The sequence below is a fragment of the Apostichopus japonicus genome, chromosome 14, assembly GCF_037975245.1.
Source record: "Apostichopus japonicus isolate 1M-3 chromosome 14, ASM3797524v1, whole genome shotgun sequence".
Taxonomy (NCBI): Eukaryota; Metazoa; Echinodermata; class Holothuroidea; order Aspidochirotida; family Stichopodidae; genus Apostichopus; species Apostichopus japonicus.
The window spans coordinates 1,800,585-1,825,200 of record NC_092574.1 but is presented as its reverse complement, the minus strand read 5'-3'; the positions used below and the strand labels follow the sequence as shown (position 1 = coordinate 1,825,200).

Sequence of the window (24,616 nt, the reverse complement as noted above, 5' to 3'; positions counted from 1 at the left end):
TTTTGTGTGAGGGTTTAAAATGTTGGTCTTTTTCTGGTCATTTCTGAGAGTCAAGTTTGTCTTTGGGGGTCTCAAGGTGTAAACAATTACTCTAATATAACATACGTAGCTTTTAGCACAGATAATATTTTGGTTATGTTTCTCAATTGCAGTTATTAATTTGTTAACCTTTAGTTTGGTTTGTCCTATTTTTATCTCAATACATTACATGTATAGAGATATTGTAACAGTAAGTGGGACTCTCTCTTCTCTTAAAAATTTTTCAGCGTCTTCATACAAAGTTCTTTTTCTCTGGAATTTCCAGAGCAAGCATATATCATATAGGCCAACAAAAGTTACTATTTTTTATTCCAGAATTGTATCTCATTCTATGACTTTTTCACCGATTTATGTCCAAATTTGGCCAAATCACTCTGAAAAACAGTTGAAACAAGCCATTTTTGCACACGCTCCAAAACTTGTTTGTTTCCTTGTTTTTGATGATTAAGCCCCGCCTCCAAGTCTGGTTTGTAGCAGATTGGCTATGACTCAAGCCCCGCCTCCAAGTCTGGTTTGTAGCAGATTGGCTATGACTCAAGCCCCGCCTCCAAGTCTGGTTTGTAGCAGATTGGCTATGACTCATGGCAGCTACATGTTAGATATACGAAAATGGCCACCCTCACGACCAATTTTCTGTACTGTTGTGAGATACGCTGCTGGTACTGGTAGTGTATTGCACACTAATTCCATATACACAATGTTGTACTGCATTTAATTTATATTAGGACTTCGTCTGTTTATAGCTCCATGGTTTTAGTAATATATATCAATTTAAGGATTGTTCTGGTGTTCAGGTAGTTTTTCAGAGCAAGAGTCATGATAAGTTTGTTTGATTGCCCATCAGGTATTTTGTATAATTACGTATACACTTTGTTGTGCTGCTGAAGGCTACAAGTTTAGGCTAGGCCTAGTGCATCCTATATTAGGCCTTCATTTAGTAATAGCCACATTAGCATTGTACTGGTGGTGTTCAGGCAGTTTTGGGCCAGGGTACAGTAAGTTTGTTTGATTGCCTTACTGTGTGTTTTAAGTTTAAGTTAAGTTTCCAACTTAAATATTAACTGTGACTCCATAAATTTAACATAATGTTAATGGGATAATACAACAACTATTCATTTGGAATAGAGTGTATATTGTGTATTTCTAGAATGAAGCATCATTATGAATTAACAGCTTGTTTGGTATATTTCTTTAACCCCCCCCCCCCAAAAAAAAAAGAATTAAAAACAAAAATTATAATCTATCACATTTTATTTTCACTGGAGTATGTATAAGAGGAGCCGGCCATAGCATCACAACTTTTATAAGACTATAAAAATTGGATAAGGTTATGTTTTATTTATAAGGATATAATAAGGTTATAAGAAGTATGTTTAGCTTTCTTTTGAACCTTTGATGTTTGACATCAAATATACAAAGAATTAAAAGAAAATACTAAAATGGAGAGGAACTGGGGTGACTATTAGGGGAGGAGGAGGCCACCCATCACTTTCAATTAAAAACTTGTAATCTACTTGTACATTATATTTTCCAAGTCATAAATCCACAAAATCTTCATGTCAAAATTATTGAGATGGAAAAACGTGGGTTGTTTTGATACTTGGAAGTGTACACAGTTTTGATGGTAGTCACCACTACAGTCTACAGTAACGTACAGTAGGTCGATAGGCCTAGCTTTCTCAAGGCGGGCATCAAGAATATGGTTGAGTTGTTCGCCTCTTCTTATTTGACTGTTGTCATTGACGTCAAACTATATGACCAAAAATATTATATATATTGATATTGATAATTGTAGAGACAGCAAAGATATGAAACTAGGAATCAAAATTAGAACTTCCAGTATTGAGATACTGCGTCATTGATGCTCTTGTTCTTTGATGTTTCTCTTTATAGGGAAGTCGAATTTGCCTGCCAATCCCCCTATATCATGCATTTGCGTCAACAGGAGGCCCGATGACCACTCTTGTCCACCCGGTCCCGTCTATTTACCCATCTCCATTCTTTGAGCCTGAGGCGACTTTAAAAGCTATCGAACAGGAGAGGTTTGTGAATTTCCCTAAAGCATAAAAAATTACGTAATTTTCTCAAAATTTTATCTCACATGCTTCCTGTGGAAAGCAGTAAATATACTAACTTCTTATTTTCATCATGCTTTGCATAAGCAATTTAGTTTGACATGAGTAAAATTGTAATTTGTCAGGCATCATAGTAGATTTTGAACACTGTACACAGAAAACTGAATCCCTCTCTATTTGTGTGAGCGTGAACAGTTATGACAATGCTTGCTTCAATAACTCATTTTGGGGATCGATTCTGCCTAATCCTTTCTTAGATTGTGAAATGTTTGCTCTCCATTAACTTGTTGTTACATTATTTTTTCATACAAACTTACCAACATCATTTGTTCGAAAGACGTGCTTCATTCAGGGAGTCCATCATTTTGACTGATGATTGGTACCTGACTCACTGTACTTTGTGTTTATATTCTTAGTGCCTACTGGTAGAAAAATGCAAGTGTCGTTTTCTTCTACTAGCAAACAGCGAAATCCACTAGAATTTAGCAAGTAAAATAGTGCAAATTCTGAGCCCTCAGTATACCTGCATAAGGTTGCAATCAGTCAATTCAAATAGTTGTAGCAAAGTATATAATTAATTTTACCTCTTAACACTGTGATAGCCAAATAAACTCTGGTGACAATGGATTACAATATCTCATGAGTTACAAAAACAGCAGAAAGTTAAGCATACCATCTTGTTGTGGTTGGCGTTATATTATGACCCGGTCAGGTTTTGAACCCGGAACCTCCCGATTGCTAAGACATTCCTTCCAATGCGACCGCCTTTATCCACTCGGCCACAGCACCGGTTTAATGGCCTTTTAACTTTTCCTTTTCTTGTAGAGTGACATCTATCTATGCAACTCCTACCATATTTGTGCAGATGCTGAACCATCCCAACTTCAACAAGTACAACTATGAAACTTTGACATCTGGTCTAATGGGTGGATCCCCATGCCCACCAGAATTGCTGAAGCAGGTTATGAGCAAAATGGGAGCACATGATTTCATGGTAATAAGATTTGCACAACTAGTAGAACCAAATCACTGCATATTATTGCTTTTAAATATTATGCCCTGTTCACAAGTGTGGATCATCATCCAGGGACATATTGATATATCAGCTTGACAGCTGGAAACCAGTATGCCACTAGTCTCAGGTACTGGGCATATTGGTCTATCAGCTTACCAGCTGGAAACCAGTGTGTCACTCGTCCGAGGTACTGGGCATATTGATCTTTCAGCTTACCAGCTGGAAACCAGTATGCCACTAATCCGAGGTACTGCCAGATGAGAAACCCTTGAGATGTAAAGGCATCCATTTTGTCTTGTTCCACCAGATCTTCACAGGAAAAATAGTCTTGGTCTCTAAAGGTGCTAAGTTTAATATGAGCTGCCAAATGCAAAGTTTGTTTATGGCTCAGGTTTCAAGGTAAATTTGACAGTATTGCAGTTGTTGGGAAATTGTATTTAGCCATTCTGGGGTTCCTTTCGTCCCATGTTAGGGCATCCAAAAACTAAAACAGTTAGTGGCTGGTTCGGAAATCAGTGCAAACATGTTTTATTCTTATTAAGTTGCAAAAACGTTTGCTCGTAATTTGTGGTCACAAAATGCCCCGTAGATGTTAGTATTATATATCTCTCATATTTACTCTATTGATAAATAACACTTTATTTTATACACAAGATATGTAGAGAATAATGGAACAAATTTTAAAATAGTACTAATGTGGTTGATAAAGGTCGAGGTCAAAGGGAAATGTAGGTCAAAGGTCAAATTGGCCTAAATTGTGCCAAAACGTGTGTGGCGAACTCAAGCCTGCGTGATTGTTGATGTGATTGGTGATGTCATAGGTCAATCATCAGAGGTTATAGGTCAAATGGGACTAAACTCTTGATGTAATTGCTTTTAGTTTCTTATAAATTAAATTTGTAAAAGAGAATAATGAACAAACTGTCTAAGCTTACAACTCATAACAGTCTTTATCTTATTCCCTCCCCCCTTGGTCAACAACATTAGACATTTCCCTTCACCAGAAGACATCTATCAAGGAGCTATGCTTCCACCATAGTGCAAAAGCTGAACATGACAAGAAGTCAATGTAAAATGGGGAATTTGAAGGCTTCTAGTTTGTCACACATAGCACACTAGAATACAGTTTTATTTGATGAGCCAAAATCACAACAATTTCTCAAGCATCTCCAACAATAAAATGGGATTTCTCATACCTAATCGGTATGGACTCATGTTTTACAGTATTATATAAGATAACGTTCAAATCGGTTGTTCCTAATATAGCCCTAATGCAGCCTTTTATGTAAATTGTTGCTCCCCACCCCCGCCCATCCCAATACAATATATATGGAAAAGACATCTTTGATAGACATATATACTATTGGTAAGTCTCCCGCAAAAGATCGTTGTATTTCAGCATTCCTACATCAACAATTTAGCTTGGTCATGTGTACATGAACATTGTTTTACTCTGTTTCTATGCATCTTTCTTCAGATTGGCTATGGTCTTACAGAAACAGGGCCAGCCATGACTATAACACCCTATGATGTCCCTGCTGAAGAGAGAATTACATTTGTTGGAAACACTATTGACCACCAAGAGGTAAGAAGAAAATGTTAATGTATCTAAAAGAAGAAATGGATACAAATTTGTTTATATTGTACCTCCTCCTTCAAAGCTTCTATGGAAGTATTTGCAAATATGTTGTTTTAGTTAATATTAAGTTCAATATGATTTGAACACAATTCAAACCTTTATTTTAAATTTAAAAATATCCATAGCTTTGTATCTTGTCCATGTAAGCACAACTTCTTTAACATGATGATACAATACATTTAATCCCTTGGCCTTCTTTTTTCCTACATATTAAATTGTAACCACATTTCACAAATAATTTAAGAATTTAGAAATTGAAGGATTGTTGAGTGTTACACTTTCAGAACACATTTCCACTTACATTTTTCCTGTACTCACTTTAACTAGCTAAATTTTTGGACACTAAAGTTGAGTCCCCCAAGTATAAAAGAACTATCTGCTTGAGTGTTTAACAAAACTTTGGAAGTATGGCACAATTAAGGGTCCAACTTTCTTTGTGCTGTAATTCACATCAAGCTACAGTAAGTAAATTGCTGTCATTATGGCCATCGCATGATGCATTCTGTGATTCTCTCCATAATGTACAGGATGTAAAACATTAATAAGAAAAGAGATTGTTTACCTTGTTCTTTTACAGTTACAGGACAGTTACATTAATATGTGAATTGCTTTCTCTAAAGTTAAAAGTAGTAGACACAGAATCCAGGAAGATCCTTCCTGTGAACACCCAGGGAGAAGTTTGTGCGAGAGGTTATAACATTATGCTTGGCTATTGGGAGGATGAAGAGAAGACCAGGGAGGCCATAGATGCTGCCGGCTGGTTCTCTACAGGGTAAAGTTATTTAACTTTACAATAACTTTCCTCGCTCTAAGGTTCCCATATTCAGTGAGAAATTATGGAACCAGAAATAGATGAGTAGTTTAAATTTTGAAATATTGCAGTTAATTACAGATTGGTTTGTGCCATATGGCATCAGCTTATTAAGTTTAATGCTAAAACACACAGTAAACTTAATACCGGAAACTACTGTACATGTAGGACTACAGTCTAAGAGATTCCTTTGTAAGTTTGTAACACTGCATATAATATTTCAATTGCAAATCTCTTTCAAAGATCTACATATCACATAGTAAGTCCAAGCTGGTGTCACATACACACACTCTCACATAGGTTTGGTTTGCCTTGGGCAAGGAACCAAAACAAATTGACACCAAACATCAGACTGGAGATCCGCTGCGTGTTTGATAATTATGTAAGGAGTTGTACTAGTAGTCATAGGTAGCGCAACAGATATTAACATTAATTCTTGTTTCTTGCGTAAGGAGTTTTACTAGTAATAGGTAGTGCAACAGATATTAACATTAATTCTTGTTTTCTTGCGTAAGGGTTGTACTAGTTGTCATAGGTAGTGCAACAGATATTAACATTAATTCTTGTTTCTTGCGTAAGGAGTTTTACTAGTAATAGGTAGTGCAACAGATATTAACATTTATTCTTGTTTTCTTGCGTAGGGGTTGTACTAGTAGTCATAGGTAGTGCAACAGATATTAACATTAATTCTTGTTTCTTGCGTAAGGAGTTGTACTAGTAGTCATAGGTAGTGCAACAGATATTAACATTAATTCTTGTTTCTTGCGTAAGGAGTTGTACTAGTAGTCATAGGTAGTGCAACAGATATTAACATTAATTCTTGTTTCTTGCGTAAGGAGTTGTACTAGTAGTCATAGGTAGTGCAACAGATATTAACATTTATTCTTGTTTCTTGCGTAAGGAGGTTTACTAGTAGTCATAGGTAGTGCAACAGATATTAACATTAATTCTTGTTTCTTGCGTAAGGAGTTGTACTAGTAGTCATAGGTAGTGCAACAGATATTAACATTTATTCTTGTTTTCTTGCGTAGGGGTTGTACTAGTAGTCATAGGTAGCAGTGGCGGAGATTTCTTGTCAGAAGTGGGGGGGTTGCAGGCCATTGATGAAATAAAAAGTCATAACTGCTGGCTCACTATCTAAGTGGAGTGCCACCATAAGTTGGCGCGAAGTGCACAAGAATTTTTAGGCAAATATTGCCTCCCAGATTGCAGTAAATGGCATTGCCCAAGCCTTGAAAAGCTGCATTTAACCAGGGGCGTATGAAGGATTTCTAACCCGGGGGCGCGTATTACTATCTAAGTGGAGCGCCACCATCGGTTGGCGTGCAGCGTAGAAGCAAATTTCTGGTTTTGGTACCCCCAGATCACCGGAAATGGCACTTCTCGGGCTTGAAACTGACCAACCATATGTACACTTTTGCCTGAGAACCAAGTTTTTTCCAAATACTTTTTCTCTCATCTATAACCTTTTTGAAGATTGTCACCAGTCACACATCATGTTCGACTTCATCACATATCCTGTGGATCATTGCTTTTGTAGGTGATTCTTCATCGCGGCCCACAATATCCGTCAGCCCCACTGTTCAGAATTTGAAAATTCACAATTCTCGTGAATAAATTCACTTCAAAACATACCCATAATGTTGCACAAGATATCATCTATGGACAACCGATATAGAAAAACCTCCTTCAAACCCTAACAGACGGGTCAAAATTGCACGAGTATGATGAAGTATGATGAAGAATGTTGGTTAGGGATTTTTCGAAATTCAGACGGCTACTAAAAAATTTTGTTGAAGGAAATAAAAATATACCAGATATTTCCGAAACCGAACACTACACACATCGACAGTTTTGAGCATGGGCGCAGATCAGTCTTGGATAATGGTGGGGACGCGTGTCTGTTCTATGACACTATCTAAGCGGAGCGCGACCATGGGTTCGCGCGTAGCGTACGATTTTTTGGGGCAAATATACCTCCCAGATCGCCAGAAATAACACTTCCCAGACCTAATGATGCTCCTAAACCTCCTTAAGTTTTAGATCTCATGGCTTAGAAATTTAGTTTGGAGAAATACATGGGCGTCTGCAGAAAGAAAATCAGGGGACAAATAATCCAAGTAGACTTTTGTATATACGATGGGTCTGGTGTCCTCTCCCAGAAAACAAATATAGACTGCCGCAAATGCGATTTCCGTCCTATATTTAACAACTGGATAAAATACAATAAAATGAGAACTGCTGCATGTCATTTGCACAATGCTGGATCAAACTGCGCCAAAGTTCAATACAGGGGAACTTGAAATGCAGCTATTGGTCAAGACAAATTGGTGGGGACACGGTATATCATGTCCCCACTACTGAAAAAGTTGGTGGGGACGCGTCCCGCTGTCCTCATCAGGATCTGCGCCCATGGTTTGGAGGCTGTTTATCGTGGAACGCCATTTTCATGCTCACTGATATGATGTGATATCTGCTGTTTGCTTTACAAATTCGAATAATTTTGTCACTGTTCCTCTTTCTCTTCCCGTTTTCTTGCCGTAGTTTCTACTCCATCCTTTTCTCTCTTTCTTCTTTTTCTTTTCCTTCCTTCACCTCGTTGAAGTTGGCAAGTGTATACAGTTCCAAAGCTATTCAACAGCAAAACGTTATTTGTGTATGTCTGTTGTGGGGTGAAGTTAGCGCTATGAGCTACAAGTTCCAATGCGCAAGGTGGGGGAAAGGGGCTAGAAATAATGTGTGGGTCAATTCTAACTCGGTTTTCTGTCGTTAATTGTTGATGTAGCCTACCAGGTAAAAGGTTGAAATGACTTTAACAATTTCAAATTTAATAATTTGATTTATTATGCCATTTGGAGCACATAACAGGCTATAACAGAACATTACTGGCAAAAACTAGGGGGGGTTGATTGTGTGGGCCAACCCCCCCTCTTCAAAAAGTGGGGGGGTTAATACCCCCCAACCCCCCCTGTTTCTCTGCCACTGATAGGTAGTGCAACAGATATTAACATTAATTCTTGTTTCTTACGTAAGGAGTTGTACTAGTAGTCATAGGTAGTGCAACAGATATTAACATTAATTCTTGTTTCTTGCATAAAAAGTTGTACTAGTTAGTAGTCATAGGTAGTGCAACAGATATTAACATTAATTCTTGTTTTCTTGCATAGGGGTTGTACTAGTAGTCATAGGTAGTGCAACAGATATTAACATTAATTCTTGTTTCTTGCGTAAGGAGTTGTACTAGTAGTCATAGGTAGCGCAACAGATATTAATATGAATTCTCGTTTTCTTGCGTAGGGGTTGTACTAGTAGTCATAGGTAGTGCAACAGATATTAACATTAATTCTTGTTTCTTGCAGTGATCTTGGTACCATAGATGAACATGGCAGACTAAGAATTACAGGCCGCATCAAAGACTTGATCATTCGGGGAGGAGAAAATATTTACCCAGCTGAGATTGAAAACTTACTCCTGGGACATCCAAAAGTTGAAAATGCACAGGTTAGGCCTAACATTTTCAAGAATCACTCTAATGTTTGTCATTGTTGCAGTTATCGTTGAGTTGATTTGAGGATATGAGTAAGTTTCTGTTTTTGTGGGGGTAGATCTTACTTTATTCTCGAGTTACTTTCATCCCAATGAAAGGGTGAGGTTGGTCGTTGAAAGGTTGAGCAGTTATTGTCTTCTTACCTTCCTTCTTGCGTGATGTAAATCATAATATAAACATTTGAATTCTTGAGTCCATTGTTAACACTTTCTTGATTCCTTGCTGAATGCAAAGGAATCTTTGGGGTTGTGATGCCGAGTGTATGTGGTGCCTTGGCTTGTAAACACAATAACTCAATATTCGAAAGGTTAATGGACTTCAAACTTTGTATGTAGATGCAACATATTGAGTTCTTGGTTGTTTTTTGCTGGGATCATAAGGTCATACTTGGATACCAGAGGTCAAACTGTGAAAACCTTGTAAACATGATTTAATACTCAACATTACAAAGTTGGATGGACTTCACACTGAGCATATACATGCAACATAGTGAGTTCTCCGCTGCTGTTGTTTTGGCTGGCATCAAAGTTCATACCAGGTCACCAAAGGTCAAACTGTGGAAACATTATAAACACGATATCTCAAGAAGAGAAGCTTTGATGAATCTTATGCTTGGCATTTTGATGTCCCATATTGAGTAGAGGAATCCAATCGAAATCGGTGGAGGTCAAAGTTCATGTGCAGTCAACATTTAAGTAACAGTCTGAAAATCTTGTAAATACGATAACTCACAAAGTTTATCTTTCTTGAACTCTATACTGTAAAATCCTTACCTGTGAATGAAATGGTTGATACCCACAAGGGAGTGTTACATATTAGAGCTGGAAATCTTAGATCTTTTCTGGTTCTCACTTAATTCTTGGACAAAATTAACTCACTTGCTCTACAATAGTCAGATAGATATTTGAAATTATATAGCAAGGAATCACAAAGTCAACTGACTTTTTTCTGTTCTTGGTGATAGGTGGTTGGAATTCCAGATGACCAATGGGGCGAGCAAGTGTGTGCATGTGTGATTTTAAGAGAAGGACATCCTGCCACTTCTGAAGAAATAATTGATTTTTGTAAAGGAAAGGTGAGTCACTTTAAGTATTTTAATACTTAACATTAGAAAATTGTCCAAACTGGCTGGTCAAAAACTCTTCGTTCATTCAGCATTTTGATACTTTAGAATAGTTATACCTCATATTTTTCAATATCCTTAAAATTCTATCGAGAAAATTTTGACAATGGCTTTATCATTATATTCATGTGGGCAGTGTTACGTCTTTCATAAACTTTGGGAGACTTAAAGTATATCCATTGCTTGAGTTTTGTTGAAGTAGATAATTGGCTTAGTCATTGCATTATGCTATGACAAGATTTGTAAACTGTTTATTATTTGCTCATGAAACCCCACAGAGGATAAGATGCTCAAGGGATACTTAACTCTTTGTTGACTCTGCTGTATGTGACCTATTGACATCCTTCCTTTCCCCCCTTCTATTTCTTGCCTGAGTATTCTTGACTTATTGGACTAGATGTATATGTGGAGTTTGGAGACACTGAGATGGCAAAATAAATTGTTTACAAATTCTTCTAGCTTTTTAAAGCTGTTCATACAATTAAAAATAGGTGATGATCTTTGGGAAAATTTTGTAAGAGAAAGTCGGTTTTAAAATCAAAATGTATCTTAAGTTGGCCTGTCATAACATGGACATTCGGGCAGTTTGCATGTGCTCAAGACACTTAAAGGTCCCAGTTTATCAAATGTCACCAATCACCTGGCAAATAAATTTTGCATTTCATCTCAATATGCACTAGTCATTTACAGAAAATTCATTGAGTCTTCCATGTGCCAGGGTTAGCTGTAAGGTCTTCACAACTATCGAGAAGTTCAGTCGTGTTAGGGTCACCACCTTCACTGCAACTTCATGCTGTCCTGAATTTTATTTTTATTTCACAGATAACCCACTTTAAGATTCCCAAGTACGTGGTCTTTGTTGATAGCTTTCCTCTTACAGTCACCTTCAAAGTGAAGAAATTTGAGTTACGAGACCTGATGGTGAAGGAACTAGAAGACAGTAATTAATCGCACTGGTGTAGGCTAGTTGGTATAGCTTCCAATACCTTTCTCTGATATTCAAACATGTTGTAATTCATTATAAAGAGCTAATCATGTAGACTTTAAGGTACTGTAACCTGAAAACTGGACTGAATTCATCATGTAGACTTTAAGGTACTGTAACATGAACACTGGAACAAGGTAATCATGTAGACTTTAAGGTACTGTAACATGAAAGCTGGACTGAATTAATCATGTACTTTAAGGTACTGTAACATGAACACTGGACTGAATTAATCATGTACTTTAAGGTACTGTAATATGAAAACTGGACTGAATTAACCATGTAGACTTTAAGGTACTGTAACATGAAAACTGGACTGAATTAATCATGTAGACTTTAAGGTACTGTAACATGAAAACTGGACTGAATTAATCATGTACTTTAAGGTACTGTAATATGAAAACTGGACTGAATTAACCATGTAGACTTTAAGGTACTGTAACATGAAAACTGGACTGAATTAATCATGTAGACTTTAAGGTACTGTAACATGAAAACTGGACTGAATTAATCATGTAGACTTTAAGGTACTGTAACATGAAAACTGGACTGAATTAATCATGTAGACTTTAAGGTACTGTAACATGAAAACTGGACTGAATTTATCATGTAGACTTTAAGGTACTGTAACCTGAAAACTGGACTGAATTCATCATGTAGACTTTAAGGTACTGTAACATGAACACTGGAACAAGGTAATCATGTAGACTTTAAGGTACTGTAACATGAAAGCTGGACTGAATTAATCATGTACTTTAAGGTACTGTAACATGAACACTGGACTGAATTAATCATGTACTTTAAGGTACTGTAATATGAAAACTGGACTGAATTAACCATGTAGACTTTAAGGTACTGTAACATGAAAACTGGACTGAGTTAATCATGTAGACTTTAAGGTACTGTAACATGAAAACTGGACTGAATTAATCATGTACTTTAAGGTACTGTAATATGAAAACTGGACTGAATTAACCATGTAGACTTTAAGGTACTGTAACATGAAAACTGGACTGAATTAATCATGTAGACTTTAAGGTACTGTAACATGAAAGCTGGACTGAATTAATCATGTACTTTAAGGTACTGTAACATGAACACTGGACTGAATTAATCATGTACTTTAAGGTACTGTAATATGAAAACTGGACTGAATTAACCATGTAGACTTTAAGGTACTGTAACATGAAAACTGGACTGAATTAATCATGTAGACTTTAAGGTACTGTAACATGAAAACTGGACTGAATTAATCATGTACTTTAAGGTACTGTAATATGAAAACTGGACTGAATTAACCATGTAGACTTTAAGGTACTGTAACATGAAAACTGGACTGAATTAATCATGTAGACTTTAAGGTACTGTAACATGAAAACTGGACTGAATTAATCATGTAGACTTTAAGGTACTGTAACATGAAAACTGGACTGAATTAATCATGTAGACTTTAAGGTACTGTAACATGAAAACTGGACTGAATTTATGATGTAGACTTTAAGGTACTGTAACATGAAAACTGGACTGAATTAATCATGTAGACTTTAAGGTACTGTAACATGAAAACTGGACTGAATTAATCATGTAGACTTTAAGGTACTGTAACATGAAAACTGGACTGAATTAATCATGTAGACTGTACTGTAACCTGAAAACTGGACTGAATTAATCATGCAGACTTTAAGGTACTGTAACTTGAAAACTGGACTCAATTAATCATGTAGACTTTAAGGTACTGTAACCTGAAAACTTGACTCAACTAATCATGTAGACTTTAAGGTACTGTAACATGAAAACTGGACTCAATTAATCATGTAGACTTTAAGGTACTGTAACTTGAAAACTGGACTGAAGTAATCATGTAGACTTTAAGGTACTGTAACTTGAAAACTGGAATAGAATAATTTGTAGAATGATGTAAAGAATTGGAACAAAAAAGGAATTGTATAAACATTAAATGTAACTGAGAGTATTCCTCAAAGCTATTTTGATGTGCAAATTAACCCAGCAAATAGGGTGGTTATATTTCATTCCTAATAGTTAAATATATACAATATTTCTCAACTAATTAAGTGCTATAATGATGTGAAATTTGAATTCATCTAGTAATTACAACTCCCATCCTGATTTGATGTGTAGTGAGCCTGGCTTCCACATATGATACTAATGTGTCAAAGCTGAGGTGTTTCACCTTGTTTCTTACTCAAATTTGGAGCATCTATTGTGACCAAAATGCAACAAGCTAGAAAATCTAGTTATTAAAACAGAAATGTTATACTGTTATGTTATTATAACTTTCATAGCAAGTTTAGCTCTATTATGTATCTACTGCAAGTATCAATATCAGAATTGTTCAAATCATGTAATAACATAAATATATTTTGTAAATAGCAGTCTGGGTTAACAATTCATGTTAACATATATTTTATCAGTTTTATCACAGTTATCATACATGAGTAAAAGCACTGTATGTATATGCTGCAATATCATGTCTTTGGCAACTCACTCAGTACTGCTTGTGTGTTCCTTCATTTAAATATGACTTTATAACAGCTCTGCTATTGTTATGTACACTGTAATTGTAAGTGCCAATCCTCAAGTCTTTTGTAATATTTTCTATGACAAAATCATTCATACTAGGAACTTTCCATAAAATGTATTCATACTAACAAAAGTTCTATAATGACTGCTTGAATATGAAGCTTTTGATTTTTTGTGGTAAATGCATTGGATTACACAACAGATATGTGCCTTAAGGGGTCTTTGCATTATTCAAGAAATATATAGATATGAAAATTGTGTAATTTGCGTTTGGTTGCTTCTATTTTCATGAAGACATTTTTAGATGTATCCATCAACACTTTCACTTAATGCAGATATATTCACTTTTGTAGTTGAAGACAATTCAATTACAATTAGGGTATATGTTGGACCTTATGTCAACCATTTGTACAAATCTTTGTAAAGTTCTTTTCTTTAAAAATAAATTGAGTGTCAGTAGGACACTCAATTTCATTATGATATGGTACCTTTATTATCTCATCCCCACCCCCCCCCCCAAACAGGGCCCGGGAGGATGAAATGTAGTTCCGTTGCCAGTTGGGCCATATACAGCTATGTCAGTTGCCATAGCAACAGTTGCTATGGTAACAATGAATTGACATGGAACCTTCACAGGAATAATGGAAATGTCAAGTTTCATCAAAATATGTGGCTGTAATGGGAACCGAGGTCAAATGTCACATGTCAGATGTTTATTTTAAGCAAAATTGTGTCGAACACTCCTGAACGGCTCGGTCGATATTGGTGGGAAAGTACCCAAGGGTGAACCCTTGTGTCTCACAGACCATGGAACCAAAGGTTAGAGGTCAAAGGTCAATTGTTCTTTTGGAGACATTGAATTGACATAGAACCTTCGCAGGTGTGGTACCCACAGAAGCTTAAAAGTGCCATCAAAATAAGAAAACTTTGCCCCAATAAGTCAACATTTTTCAGTAAATTTTTTAACAAGATAATATCTTGTATTATATTGACAAGAATAAAGGAGGTATGATATTAACACCCGACACATTTATCACTGATGAAGCATAATTTATTATTCATGAAAATATAAAGCTGTTATCAATCTCTGACAACTTTAAAATAATAAGTTGAAATTTGGACAATACCTCATGACATTTATAGGAAAATCTACTGTACAGTTGCAACGAAGTAAGATGTACAATCTAGTTATTCACATGAATCAAACATCATCTTGATTGGTTTCAGATGTCTTAATCCTAAGTTTCAAGTCCTACTAGTTCTTTGATTGTCTGAACAGAAGTTAGTAAATGCATAAAAGTTGAACGATAGTGGGTTGAACAAACAACTGCACATTTCATTCAGAACCAACAATTATCTGTCCTCACACATATTGCTCTCAAATGATGAAAATGATGTCCTAATACTGGTATTAAATATCCTTTCCAATATAATCAGCTTATTATCTGTTGAATCAATGCATTTAGTCTTCAAAAGGGTTGACACTTTAACTTTAAGGATAAAGAAATGGGTTAGTAATATAATTGATGAATATGCTAATACAGAAGATTTTATTGAAACAGGCAGCAATCTATGAGGAATGTTGAAGATGTAAAATAATTATATTAAAAAGCATCCAAAAAAGTGACCAGCAGTGCTAGATGCCAAGCAAATGAAAAAATGTCAATGTGACATCAGAAGCTATCAAATTGCAAAGACAAACCAGAAAGCTGATAGGCCTAATTTATTACTCCTTCAGCATAATAACCAACAATGCAACAGCACAGCATACTCTTTCACATTTCAGAAGTATAAGCCATGGTCAAGTATTATTTCCAGAACAACATTACAAGTACACAGAAATGCACTATAATGTGGCAATCTCCACAATTAACAGCACCAAAAACAGAAATATTTAACCTAACAAACAAGTTCAAATATTAAGAAATATTCAAAATGATGGAAACCTGATTTGAAATTATTGTTATCCATGTTGAACTTGGCCTTTGCAATCTGAAATCGAAATAACTTGCGAAAAGAGTGATATGATTGAAAACTGTTTGCTACTTTGCAGTTTCTCTAACTGCATGTTTTCTATCCATAAACATTGTGTCCTCTGACTAAATACTCCTGATTCCTAGCCCTCCACAGAATTTATTAAGTACATTGTGAATCATCCAATACTGATAATTCTTTATGAAAGCATAAATATATATACCTTTGAATGGTAGAAACAGTTTGTCCCCTAGTGAATATTTTATATAATACAAGCTCATTGACACCTTAGCAAAATATGAGAAATGTTTAAATATAAAAGAATAAACATAATATTACGTCGTATCGTGTGAAAGACTTATTGATTCCATTACATACAACCAAAGTTCCCACTGGCTATTGTTGTAAAGGGTTAATGCAAAAGGGTTTATGAAGTTTTTCGTTGAAGAGAATAGATCCGTCTTCTTTAAAACTTATCACGGATAACCCCCCACCCCACCCAAAGAAACCCATAAAAGTAAAAACACTGAACATGTGGGAAGACAGTTTCTTACTGATGTATCACAAGAATCTGAATTCTTCACTGCCTTGCAACAACTCTGCATGTTGGTGATGAGCTACACATCGACGTTCTTCTTTTCGTCGACCACATGTTCTTCTTTTACTTCGAGAGATTTACTTCTTGGTTTGATGGATCTAGAGGAGAAACAAGCAAACACTCAAAAGTATCATAAACTCACTATATCTGAAAGCCATACTTATACATTTCACTATTAAGTGAACTGATGACAAGTAATACATGTAACACAGGAATACTTCACTTTCAATAACTACAAACTTATCTTATCTGCAACACCTGCTCGTGTTGTTCTTCCTTCTTCAAACAGGAGTGTTTCTGATTTGAAAGATGTTAGGAAACACAAATAGTCTGAGAAAAAGTGCTCTGTTGTTGCTTACCAATCTTCAGTGCATACTTTACCAACAGATAATAATTCATGACTGCTGCCACCAACTTAACAGTTTCAATACAATTTGATAGGTAAGCAAAAATTGCAGTACAAGCCGGAGTGAAGTAAGAGCTATTAACAGAGGCAATGATACTTGTACATCACACACATATAGAATACAACCAATTGGAAATTGGTGCCATCATTTTTATTCCTGAGGGAGAGGGGTTGTCACCTCTATTGCAGTCTTTGCCCATGGCATGATATTATCATGTGAGATAATTGACCAATTCTCACATGGTCAATGTGACCCTCCCCTCAACTGTTCCCCTCCCATCTGTGTCAAAGTTCATGTGAGCTCATTTGTTGACTTGTGTTATACTTTGAACATTTCATGTAAATAGAACAAAATGATAATACATAACATTTTCAAAATTGGATGTTTCTATGTATGCTACTTGCTCAATGACACTTTAAACATACCATCTTGGGTACATGCATTTATGATTCTACTTTGCTGTAGGTAGCCTCAAAGTAATGTTAGTTTGTCTCTCCCCAAGACATGTTGAAACCATAATCACAAGGTAAATTGCGAGTGCTCAGAGTTGTCACGGAGACAACCTAAACATTATGTTACATTCAATGAAGCAAGCAGATTTAGTAAAAACAGAAGGAACAAATAAACAAATAAACAAAAACAGCTACCGAAAGAAAAAGTGAAGAGCAGACTCACAGAATGAATGAGATATACTGTGACAGCAGCAGCGGCTTAAGAAGAATGAGGCTGTCTACTAAACAGTAGTTGAGAGGGCTCTTGAGTGAAGGAAAGGAAAAGAACCAAAGCATGTATCAGAAGTATAATGCGTTACTACTGTATTAAGATGTGTGATGTAATTGTTAGTCTGACACCCCTTGCAAAGGATTAGAAAACCAGTTTTGTGATTCCTGAAAACACATCATGAAACACTACACACCTCTGGTGACCTCAAGTGACCATTGACCTGCATGAAACAAGATTTCTTGTTCTCATGAAGTTGATCCAGCTCATTCAAGTTTTATATTCTTATGTTTACAAGGTTTTCATTCAGACTTTTGACCTCTCTTGACCTGGACAGATTCAATTTGACCTCTACATAACATTTACAGGATCTTTGTAATCACATACCAAGAATGAACTTCATCTAAGCTTTATTACAAGGTTTTTGAACTCTGTTGTTTGACCTCAACCGACATCTGACCTTCACAAAAATCATTGGTTTCTTGTACTCACTAAATTGGATCCAAATACTGTAAGAAGTATGAAGTGTTTTCAAGCTGGGCTACTGTAGTTATGTGTTATACAAGAAATTTATAGAATTTTACAAGCCAACATTCCAATTGTATCACATATAAATAATGTTATAGCCCTACTGAGGTGACATCACAATCACCAAATGTGAACAATTTCATACACTTATGAGCAGATTTATTTGCAGAAAAAATGTCACAATCAATCAACTTTATCCAGGCCAAAGACCAAGATACAGTATGCTTATGGGATTTCCACAATGTGGCATAGTTTTGCCTTCCCTGTAAGTTTGGAAATATCTGCGAGGGGACTATTCCTTTAAGTGCTTCAAGAATAGAGATCGTAAGTCCATTCATTGTGCACATCATAAGCTGATGAATAAAATACAGGCGGACAAACCTAGATAGGGAATTTAAGGATTAACCAGTAAGAAAAGATGAGATGTCCATGACTTCTATGATATCCTGTTGCTACTGTATGTGTCATAGATAGAAAGATTCAAGCTATGATCTAAGACAAGAATTGTTTGGTTTATTTACTTCACACAGTCACTAAAGGTAAAGAAAGCTTCAACCTTGCACTGAACCCTAAAGAGCAACCTACTACTTGATTTGCAGATCTAGTCATTGAACTATCTTCTTACATGTCAAGATTACTGTACATGTTTTGTTCTGTATACAGCTACTGTATTGTAACTGCATAGTATCAATAACTTCTGTTCATGGTCTGTTGAAATCTAAAACCATGCACAATCATAGAACACTCATTTACTCTTGTAGCTCTGTTTTCTTCAAACCATTTAATATTTTATATACTTAATCATTATGTCTCATCTAACATTTACCATAACACCAAATGCACACCTTGAAAGCTTTTCACAGTTTACAGGTTGAGAACATTAGACATCAAATCTTTCCAATTATTGATTTATAACTTACTTCAAAGCTACAGCAATTGTGATATTCTCTTCTCAACTTGAGCAAACTGAATTAAACTTACAAAATCAAACCATAAGGCTCAATGACTAAATATTACAGAGCTCAAACAGTAGATATCCCCATCCATGTTATGCACCTTTGGCAATCGGTCTGTTGGTAGACTGATTTTAATACATACAGCATTCGATACTTTTGACAATTGTGTATAAATGGCATCAGTACAACCCCTAAAGTGCAGCAATGCTGTCCAGGCAACTTGGGAAAGTACCACAGCTTAAAGTTTAAACTTGCTTATCCTAAAGGTATGCTTTGTGTTTGATCCATCAAATGCTGAAAGAATAAGGTTTTACAGCTTTGTTGTGAGTGAACCTATGCGTAAAACATGCAAACCTGCAGATTTATTACCAAACAGCTTCACAATGTTACAAGATCAAGGAGCTAAAGAAATCCAGTAAAGAAACAATTGTCCAAATTGTGAATATTTAGCATTTCATTTGCATATAGAGCTTCTTTCAAAAATATACTTGTGACAAGTAATGTACAAGAATGTACTCAGTGCAATGATAAATCATATTTGCATAATAAAACTTCAAACCTATCTCAGTTTAATCAATTTATTTATCAAACATCCCTGTCTTTATTGATAGCTTTTACTAGCACATAATCTTGTCTTTTATGAATATCACATCAAAGTGTATGTTACTGTAGTAACTACTAATTTGTTTTCCACAAGTAAGATAATTCATCTTTGCTAGTATCTTATTAAAGATGTTACATTTAAAGTCAGAGGATTCACTACTTAAAAGAGTGCACTGGTGTAAACATGTTTTTTGTCTTTCGTATTTTGAACTAATAGTCTAAAGGTAAGGTAAAGTACTAGTTATATAACTAAAAATCAATGTCAGTATGAAGTGTAAACAAAGTCCTCTTATATCTGGCTAACAGATCTTCTTATAAAACGGTTCTGTTTTGCAACCGATTGAAACGTAGAATCTGTTTTCTTGGGGTATTTTAATTCACCTAATGCTGCTTTCCTGCTTGATATTTAGTCTTTAGTTTTGTTGAAAGCTTAAATACTCAGGAAGATAACTTCTCTTTCCTTGGTCATAAGAGAGGAGAGATTCTTCCTGTTTAACATTGCTCATCTTGTAATCATTAATAATTCAGAGTGATATCTCTCGTGGAATTATGATTAAGATCCCTCATACTTGGATTACAATCTGTGTATAGCTCACTAAATTACATTTGTTATACAAGAACAAAAACGGTTACCTAAACCCAAAATACAAGGTTATATAAATCAAATTTATGAGCACTAAAAAGGAGGAAACTTATCATCATATGAACAGGAAATACTTTGTTACACAATTGTCAGATGTTTACAAGACTTTTAAAAGGTGGCTGCTTTACTGTGCTAGACATTAAGGAGCATATATGCTATGATGGCCATACATGTTTGTTCAACTATACTTGGTATAATGTACCCATATTTTTGAGATGATTATCACTATGACGATATTTTCATATTCCATGGAAAACAAAACTAGTTGAAGTAAAATATAAACCATGGTTTGTGAAATAGAATCTCAAAATGATAACAGTGTGGTTGAAGGGACATTAACATAACTGTCTATGACACCCAATGGTTATCTGTTACAGTAATAGTCCACAAAAATCGCACCACAAAGACAAAGTTGAACAAAGTTTCAAACATTTAACATTAGAACATGACATTAACATTTCTGTACTCGATTTAACTGAATTGCTGATTAAGCTGAACTGCATTTTCTAATGGTTGAAGCCATTCAAATATGACATGGCTGGATCAGTGTAACACATGTATAACACCCAAGCAATATGCTGCTTTCATAGTTCACAACTGATTATTAAGAAGCAGTGATGTCATCCATATATATGATTCTAACAGTTAAGTTATAAAGAAATTTATTTATGTTTGGCACCCTTCATACACACCAGGGATATCTTAACTCTTTAAATACTGAATTTAATTTCTGTACACTGTATTTCCCTGCTAAATTAATTTGAGAAATTCTGATAGTTCAAATTTATAGATATTTCAAATTCAATTTGCTACATGAAAACTTTTTTTTACCAAACTGGTGAACATATTATCAGAAGGTGTTGCTCTTTCACATAAACTATATTTGGTGTCAATAGGGTTTAGGTTACACTCAAGAGGGGGAGCATCTTCTAATATATTCAAATTTATGCAAATTCATTGCATATATTCATGATTAGCTCTGAGAATTTGACTAGTACAGGGGCGAAGGGGCAGCCGCCCCCCCCCCCTTGAGCATATTTTTTATATTTTTTTTAATGTTTTTATGATATCGCTAGTATTTTCAAAAGAAAATGCTTAGATGCAACTTACAAGGCCTGGGAAGTGCCATTTCCAGCGATCTGGGAGGCATTTTCAGCCAAAATTTTCTTGTACGCTTCGCGCCAACTCATGGTGGCGCTACGCTTAGATAGTTTGCAATGCCTAATCTACAGTTTCGCCCCTCCCTTGGCAAATTCCTGGCTACGCGCCGGGTTCCATAATTGGTTTCTATTATTTCGTCGTGTTGACTTTGGTTGCCCTGGATTATTTCCAAAATATTCATCAGCATTCCAATTGGCTTCTGTCTTTAGAATGGATTTTACTCTTGCTGGAAAGACCGTTGAATATATTTTTTCCATGATTGTTTCAGGTTCATGTAGAAGAGGTCCAAAATAATCGTCAAAAGCCTTTCAACGATGTTTAATCATATGCATCAGCGAAATCAGGTTCACTATTGTCACCATCCTCTCTATCACTATCATCAGGTTCACTATTGTCACCATCCTCTCTATCACTATCATCAGGTTCACTATTGTCACCATCCTCTCTATCACTATCATCAGGTTCACTATTGTCACCATCCTCTCTATCACTATCATCAGGTTCACTATTGTCACCATCCTCTCTATCACTATCATCAGGTTCACTATTGTCACCATCCTCTCTATCACTATCATCAGGTTCACTATTGTCACCATCCTCTCTCTATCACTATCATCAGGTTCACTATTGTCACCATCCTCTCTCTATCACTATCATCAGGTTCACTATTGTCACCATCCTCTCTATCACTATCATCAGGTTCACTATTGTCACCATCCTCTCTCTATCACTATCATCAGGTTCACTATTGTCACCATCCTCTCTATCACTATCATCAGGTTCACTATTGTCACAGTCATCCTCTCTATCACTATCATCAGGTTCACTATTGTCACCATCCTCTGTATCACTATCATCAGGTTCACTATTGTCACAATCATCCTCTCTATAACTATCATCAGGTTCACTATTGTCACCATCCTCTCTATCACTATCACCTCTGTCTATTTCCTTGTCCTCATCAGCATCACTACCATCCAACCCATCAGCATATATGCTTTGCCACCAGCATCCTCATCTACTATGTAGCCACACCTTCACTTCCCCCCCTTCTCCCATTTGAACATTGTTAGGCCTAGGCACAGTAATGTCACATCTACAGGTATTTACACTAGGCCTATAACCATAGTCCTCAATGTTTCCAACTTCAGACTCCACTTTCACTTGATTCTTCAAAGAAATCATCATCACCAAGTTCATGATCAGCCAATATTTTGGAAAGAGCTTCCTCCACAGTATACACTTATTTCACATGTCTGGTAGACATTTTTTTATCCTAAATATCTCAATCGAAACATAGGAACCTTGTTATCAACATAGGCAGAACTTTGTCGTCTATATGATTGTTTTGTTTTGCAAGGTATGATAGTTATACTGTAGGTGTACAGTAATAAACTGATAACCTCCGTGACTGGCGGACTTGTTTGCCCGTAGCGTATATTGCAAGTTTGTGCTCTGATAGTGTTAAGTACCAGAGTACCGGACATACTAATATGTCATACCAATACAGGTAGGTCACATTCCAGAATACCACAGAAACCGATATTCCATACCACTATCTATGTTTCTTTCTATTATTCACTAACAAATATGTTTCTCCAGGTTTTGTAGTGGCTATATGGTTAGGTAATGTCATAAATATCTTGCTTTGAAAGCCTGTTTACTGTGGAACAATATTTCTATCAATATAATAACTTGATGTCACTATTAAAGCTATCTGTATGTCATCTTGTGTTTCATTTACTGTGTATATACTGTACTTCCTACGATAAAATCTTCTTTCTTAACATTGTAATTGGAAAAAAGCTACTATTCGGGAGACAAAGTCTATGTACCAAAGCCTGACCATGAATACGATAGAGCCTGCAAGCCTTTAATATGTGAACTGTTGACAGGCATGTAATGTACACAATGCTATGATACATTATAATGACAACTAAACAATGATTCATGTTTACATTTAGATAACATTATCTACACTTATCAATTCATTTATCCCGACATTTAAAGATCCCATATGTGAGTCAGAATAACTGTATGATTGCAAACAAAAGTGTCTAATTAATTCATGATAACTTATGCTTACATTCTTTCAATAGCTATAATTGTCAGTATGTGATGTCTCAATCACATGGGTTTTCAGAATATTTGCAAAAACATAAAATTCAGCTAATTAATTATAGTATGAAATGAACTCCTCATCAAAAACAAAATAATGGAGCAATGATAACAATCAACGAAGCTATGATCAAAGCAAAAGTTTATTTCCAATGACATAGGTTTATACCCTGTTCCAAATTGGAAAAAAGACCAAAGTAAACATAAAATAATTTTCCTCCAGGCTGTGATAATCTGGCACAATATATAAGTCCTGATGTCAACTTTGGCAGTAAATTGAGATTGAAGATTCAATTTAAATATAAGCAGTAAAAGTTAGTGTTTCCCTCATATGCCTATTGCAACACTACACTTCCAAAGACAAATAATATTAAACCATTACTGCAAATGCAAACAGCATTCTGTGATGGCAGTTACACACAAATATTAGTACACATATCCAAATAATGTCTGAGTACCAGTATGACATGCAACTAATATATCATCTTGAATGAATGTACTGAAAACCACCCTTACCTCGACTTCTGTGTTTTTTCCATCCATTCTTTGATAGAGTTTATCAAGAGACCACCGAGCAGAATCTGGGTTGGATGGTATATCAGCAATGGTATAGATATGAGTGATAATTGTTCATAACCGGCAAAAACTATCTTGAGCATTGGTATACCTATAAGGGAGGTAAAATAACAAGTGTAAAAATCAGAAATTGTAATGAAAATAGACAGCACTTTACGTTATATGTATCACAAAGAGCAAAAGGTTCTTAGTAGTGTTTGCACCAGAAAGAAAGAATTTAGACCAGGCAATGACCATCAAAGTCCATCAGATACCTGACCAGCCATCATAATGGAAAAAACTGATCTGAAAATTGAGACACACAATTGTGTAAGGTAAGATTAGATACTTTATGTTGTGAACTTTCAAATTCAAATTTTGGACAAGAAAATCTCAACAATGTACAACTTCAGAACCCCTATTGAATAAATTTGTCCCGATACATTCTATCCCCCAATAAAGTAATTTACTCCTTGGTGCTGATTCGAGTCAATGACTTGCATACAAGTTACACTTAGGTCACATTTACTTTGACTTGTGACTTGATTTGCAGAGAACTAACTTATGACTTGAATGTA

The 24,616-nt window shown here is 35.6% G+C and overlaps 2 protein-coding genes and 1 long non-coding RNA gene across 21 annotated transcripts in view; 2 read left to right on the top strand and 1 right to left on the bottom strand.

Annotated features, from left to right (window-relative positions):
- The window catches only part of LOC139979569 (medium-chain acyl-CoA ligase ACSF2, mitochondrial-like), a 27,144-nt gene extending 13,106 nt beyond the window's left edge, over positions 1-14,038 (top strand). The window contains exons 7-15 of one of the 18 annotated variants that reach the window (XR_011797229.1): positions 1,933-2,081; positions 2,940-3,108; positions 4,607-4,714; positions 5,389-5,540; positions 8,939-9,080; positions 10,091-10,201; positions 11,072-11,344; positions 11,392-11,436; positions 11,482-14,038. Coding sequence is in view for 1 of the 18 variants with exons in the window: in XM_071990506.1 (XP_071846607.1) it covers positions 1,933-2,081; positions 2,940-3,108; positions 4,607-4,714; positions 5,389-5,540; positions 8,939-9,080; positions 10,091-10,201; positions 11,072-11,197 (957 nt within the window). In the remaining 17 variants the exon portion in view is untranslated. Of the gene's footprint in view, positions 1-1,932; positions 2,082-2,939; positions 3,109-4,606; positions 4,715-5,388; positions 5,541-8,938; positions 9,081-10,090; positions 10,202-11,071 lie in introns of all 18 variants that reach the window. The other 17 variants (XR_011797232.1, XR_011797230.1, XR_011797231.1 and 14 more) reach the window with 17 other exon arrangements.
- On the top strand, positions 5,561-7,817 carry LOC139979572 (uncharacterized). Its single transcript, XR_011797234.1, has 2 exons — positions 5,561-5,987; positions 6,050-7,817. It is a non-coding gene; the product is annotated as an uncharacterized lncRNA (long non-coding RNA).
- The window catches only part of LOC139979571 (sodium/bile acid cotransporter 7-like), a 23,923-nt gene continuing 12,981 nt past the window's right edge, over positions 13,675-24,616 (bottom strand). The window contains exons 10-12 of one of the 2 annotated variants that reach the window (XR_011797233.1): positions 24,000-24,150; positions 17,430-17,509; positions 13,675-16,445 (exon numbers count right to left, since the gene is read on the bottom strand). Coding sequence is in view for 1 of the 2 variants with exons in the window: in XM_071990507.1 (XP_071846608.1) it covers positions 16,367-16,445; positions 24,000-24,150 (230 nt within the window). In the remaining variant the exon portion in view is untranslated. The remainder of the gene's footprint in view (positions 16,446-17,429; positions 17,510-23,999; positions 24,151-24,616) is intronic. The other variant, XM_071990507.1, reaches the window with a different exon arrangement.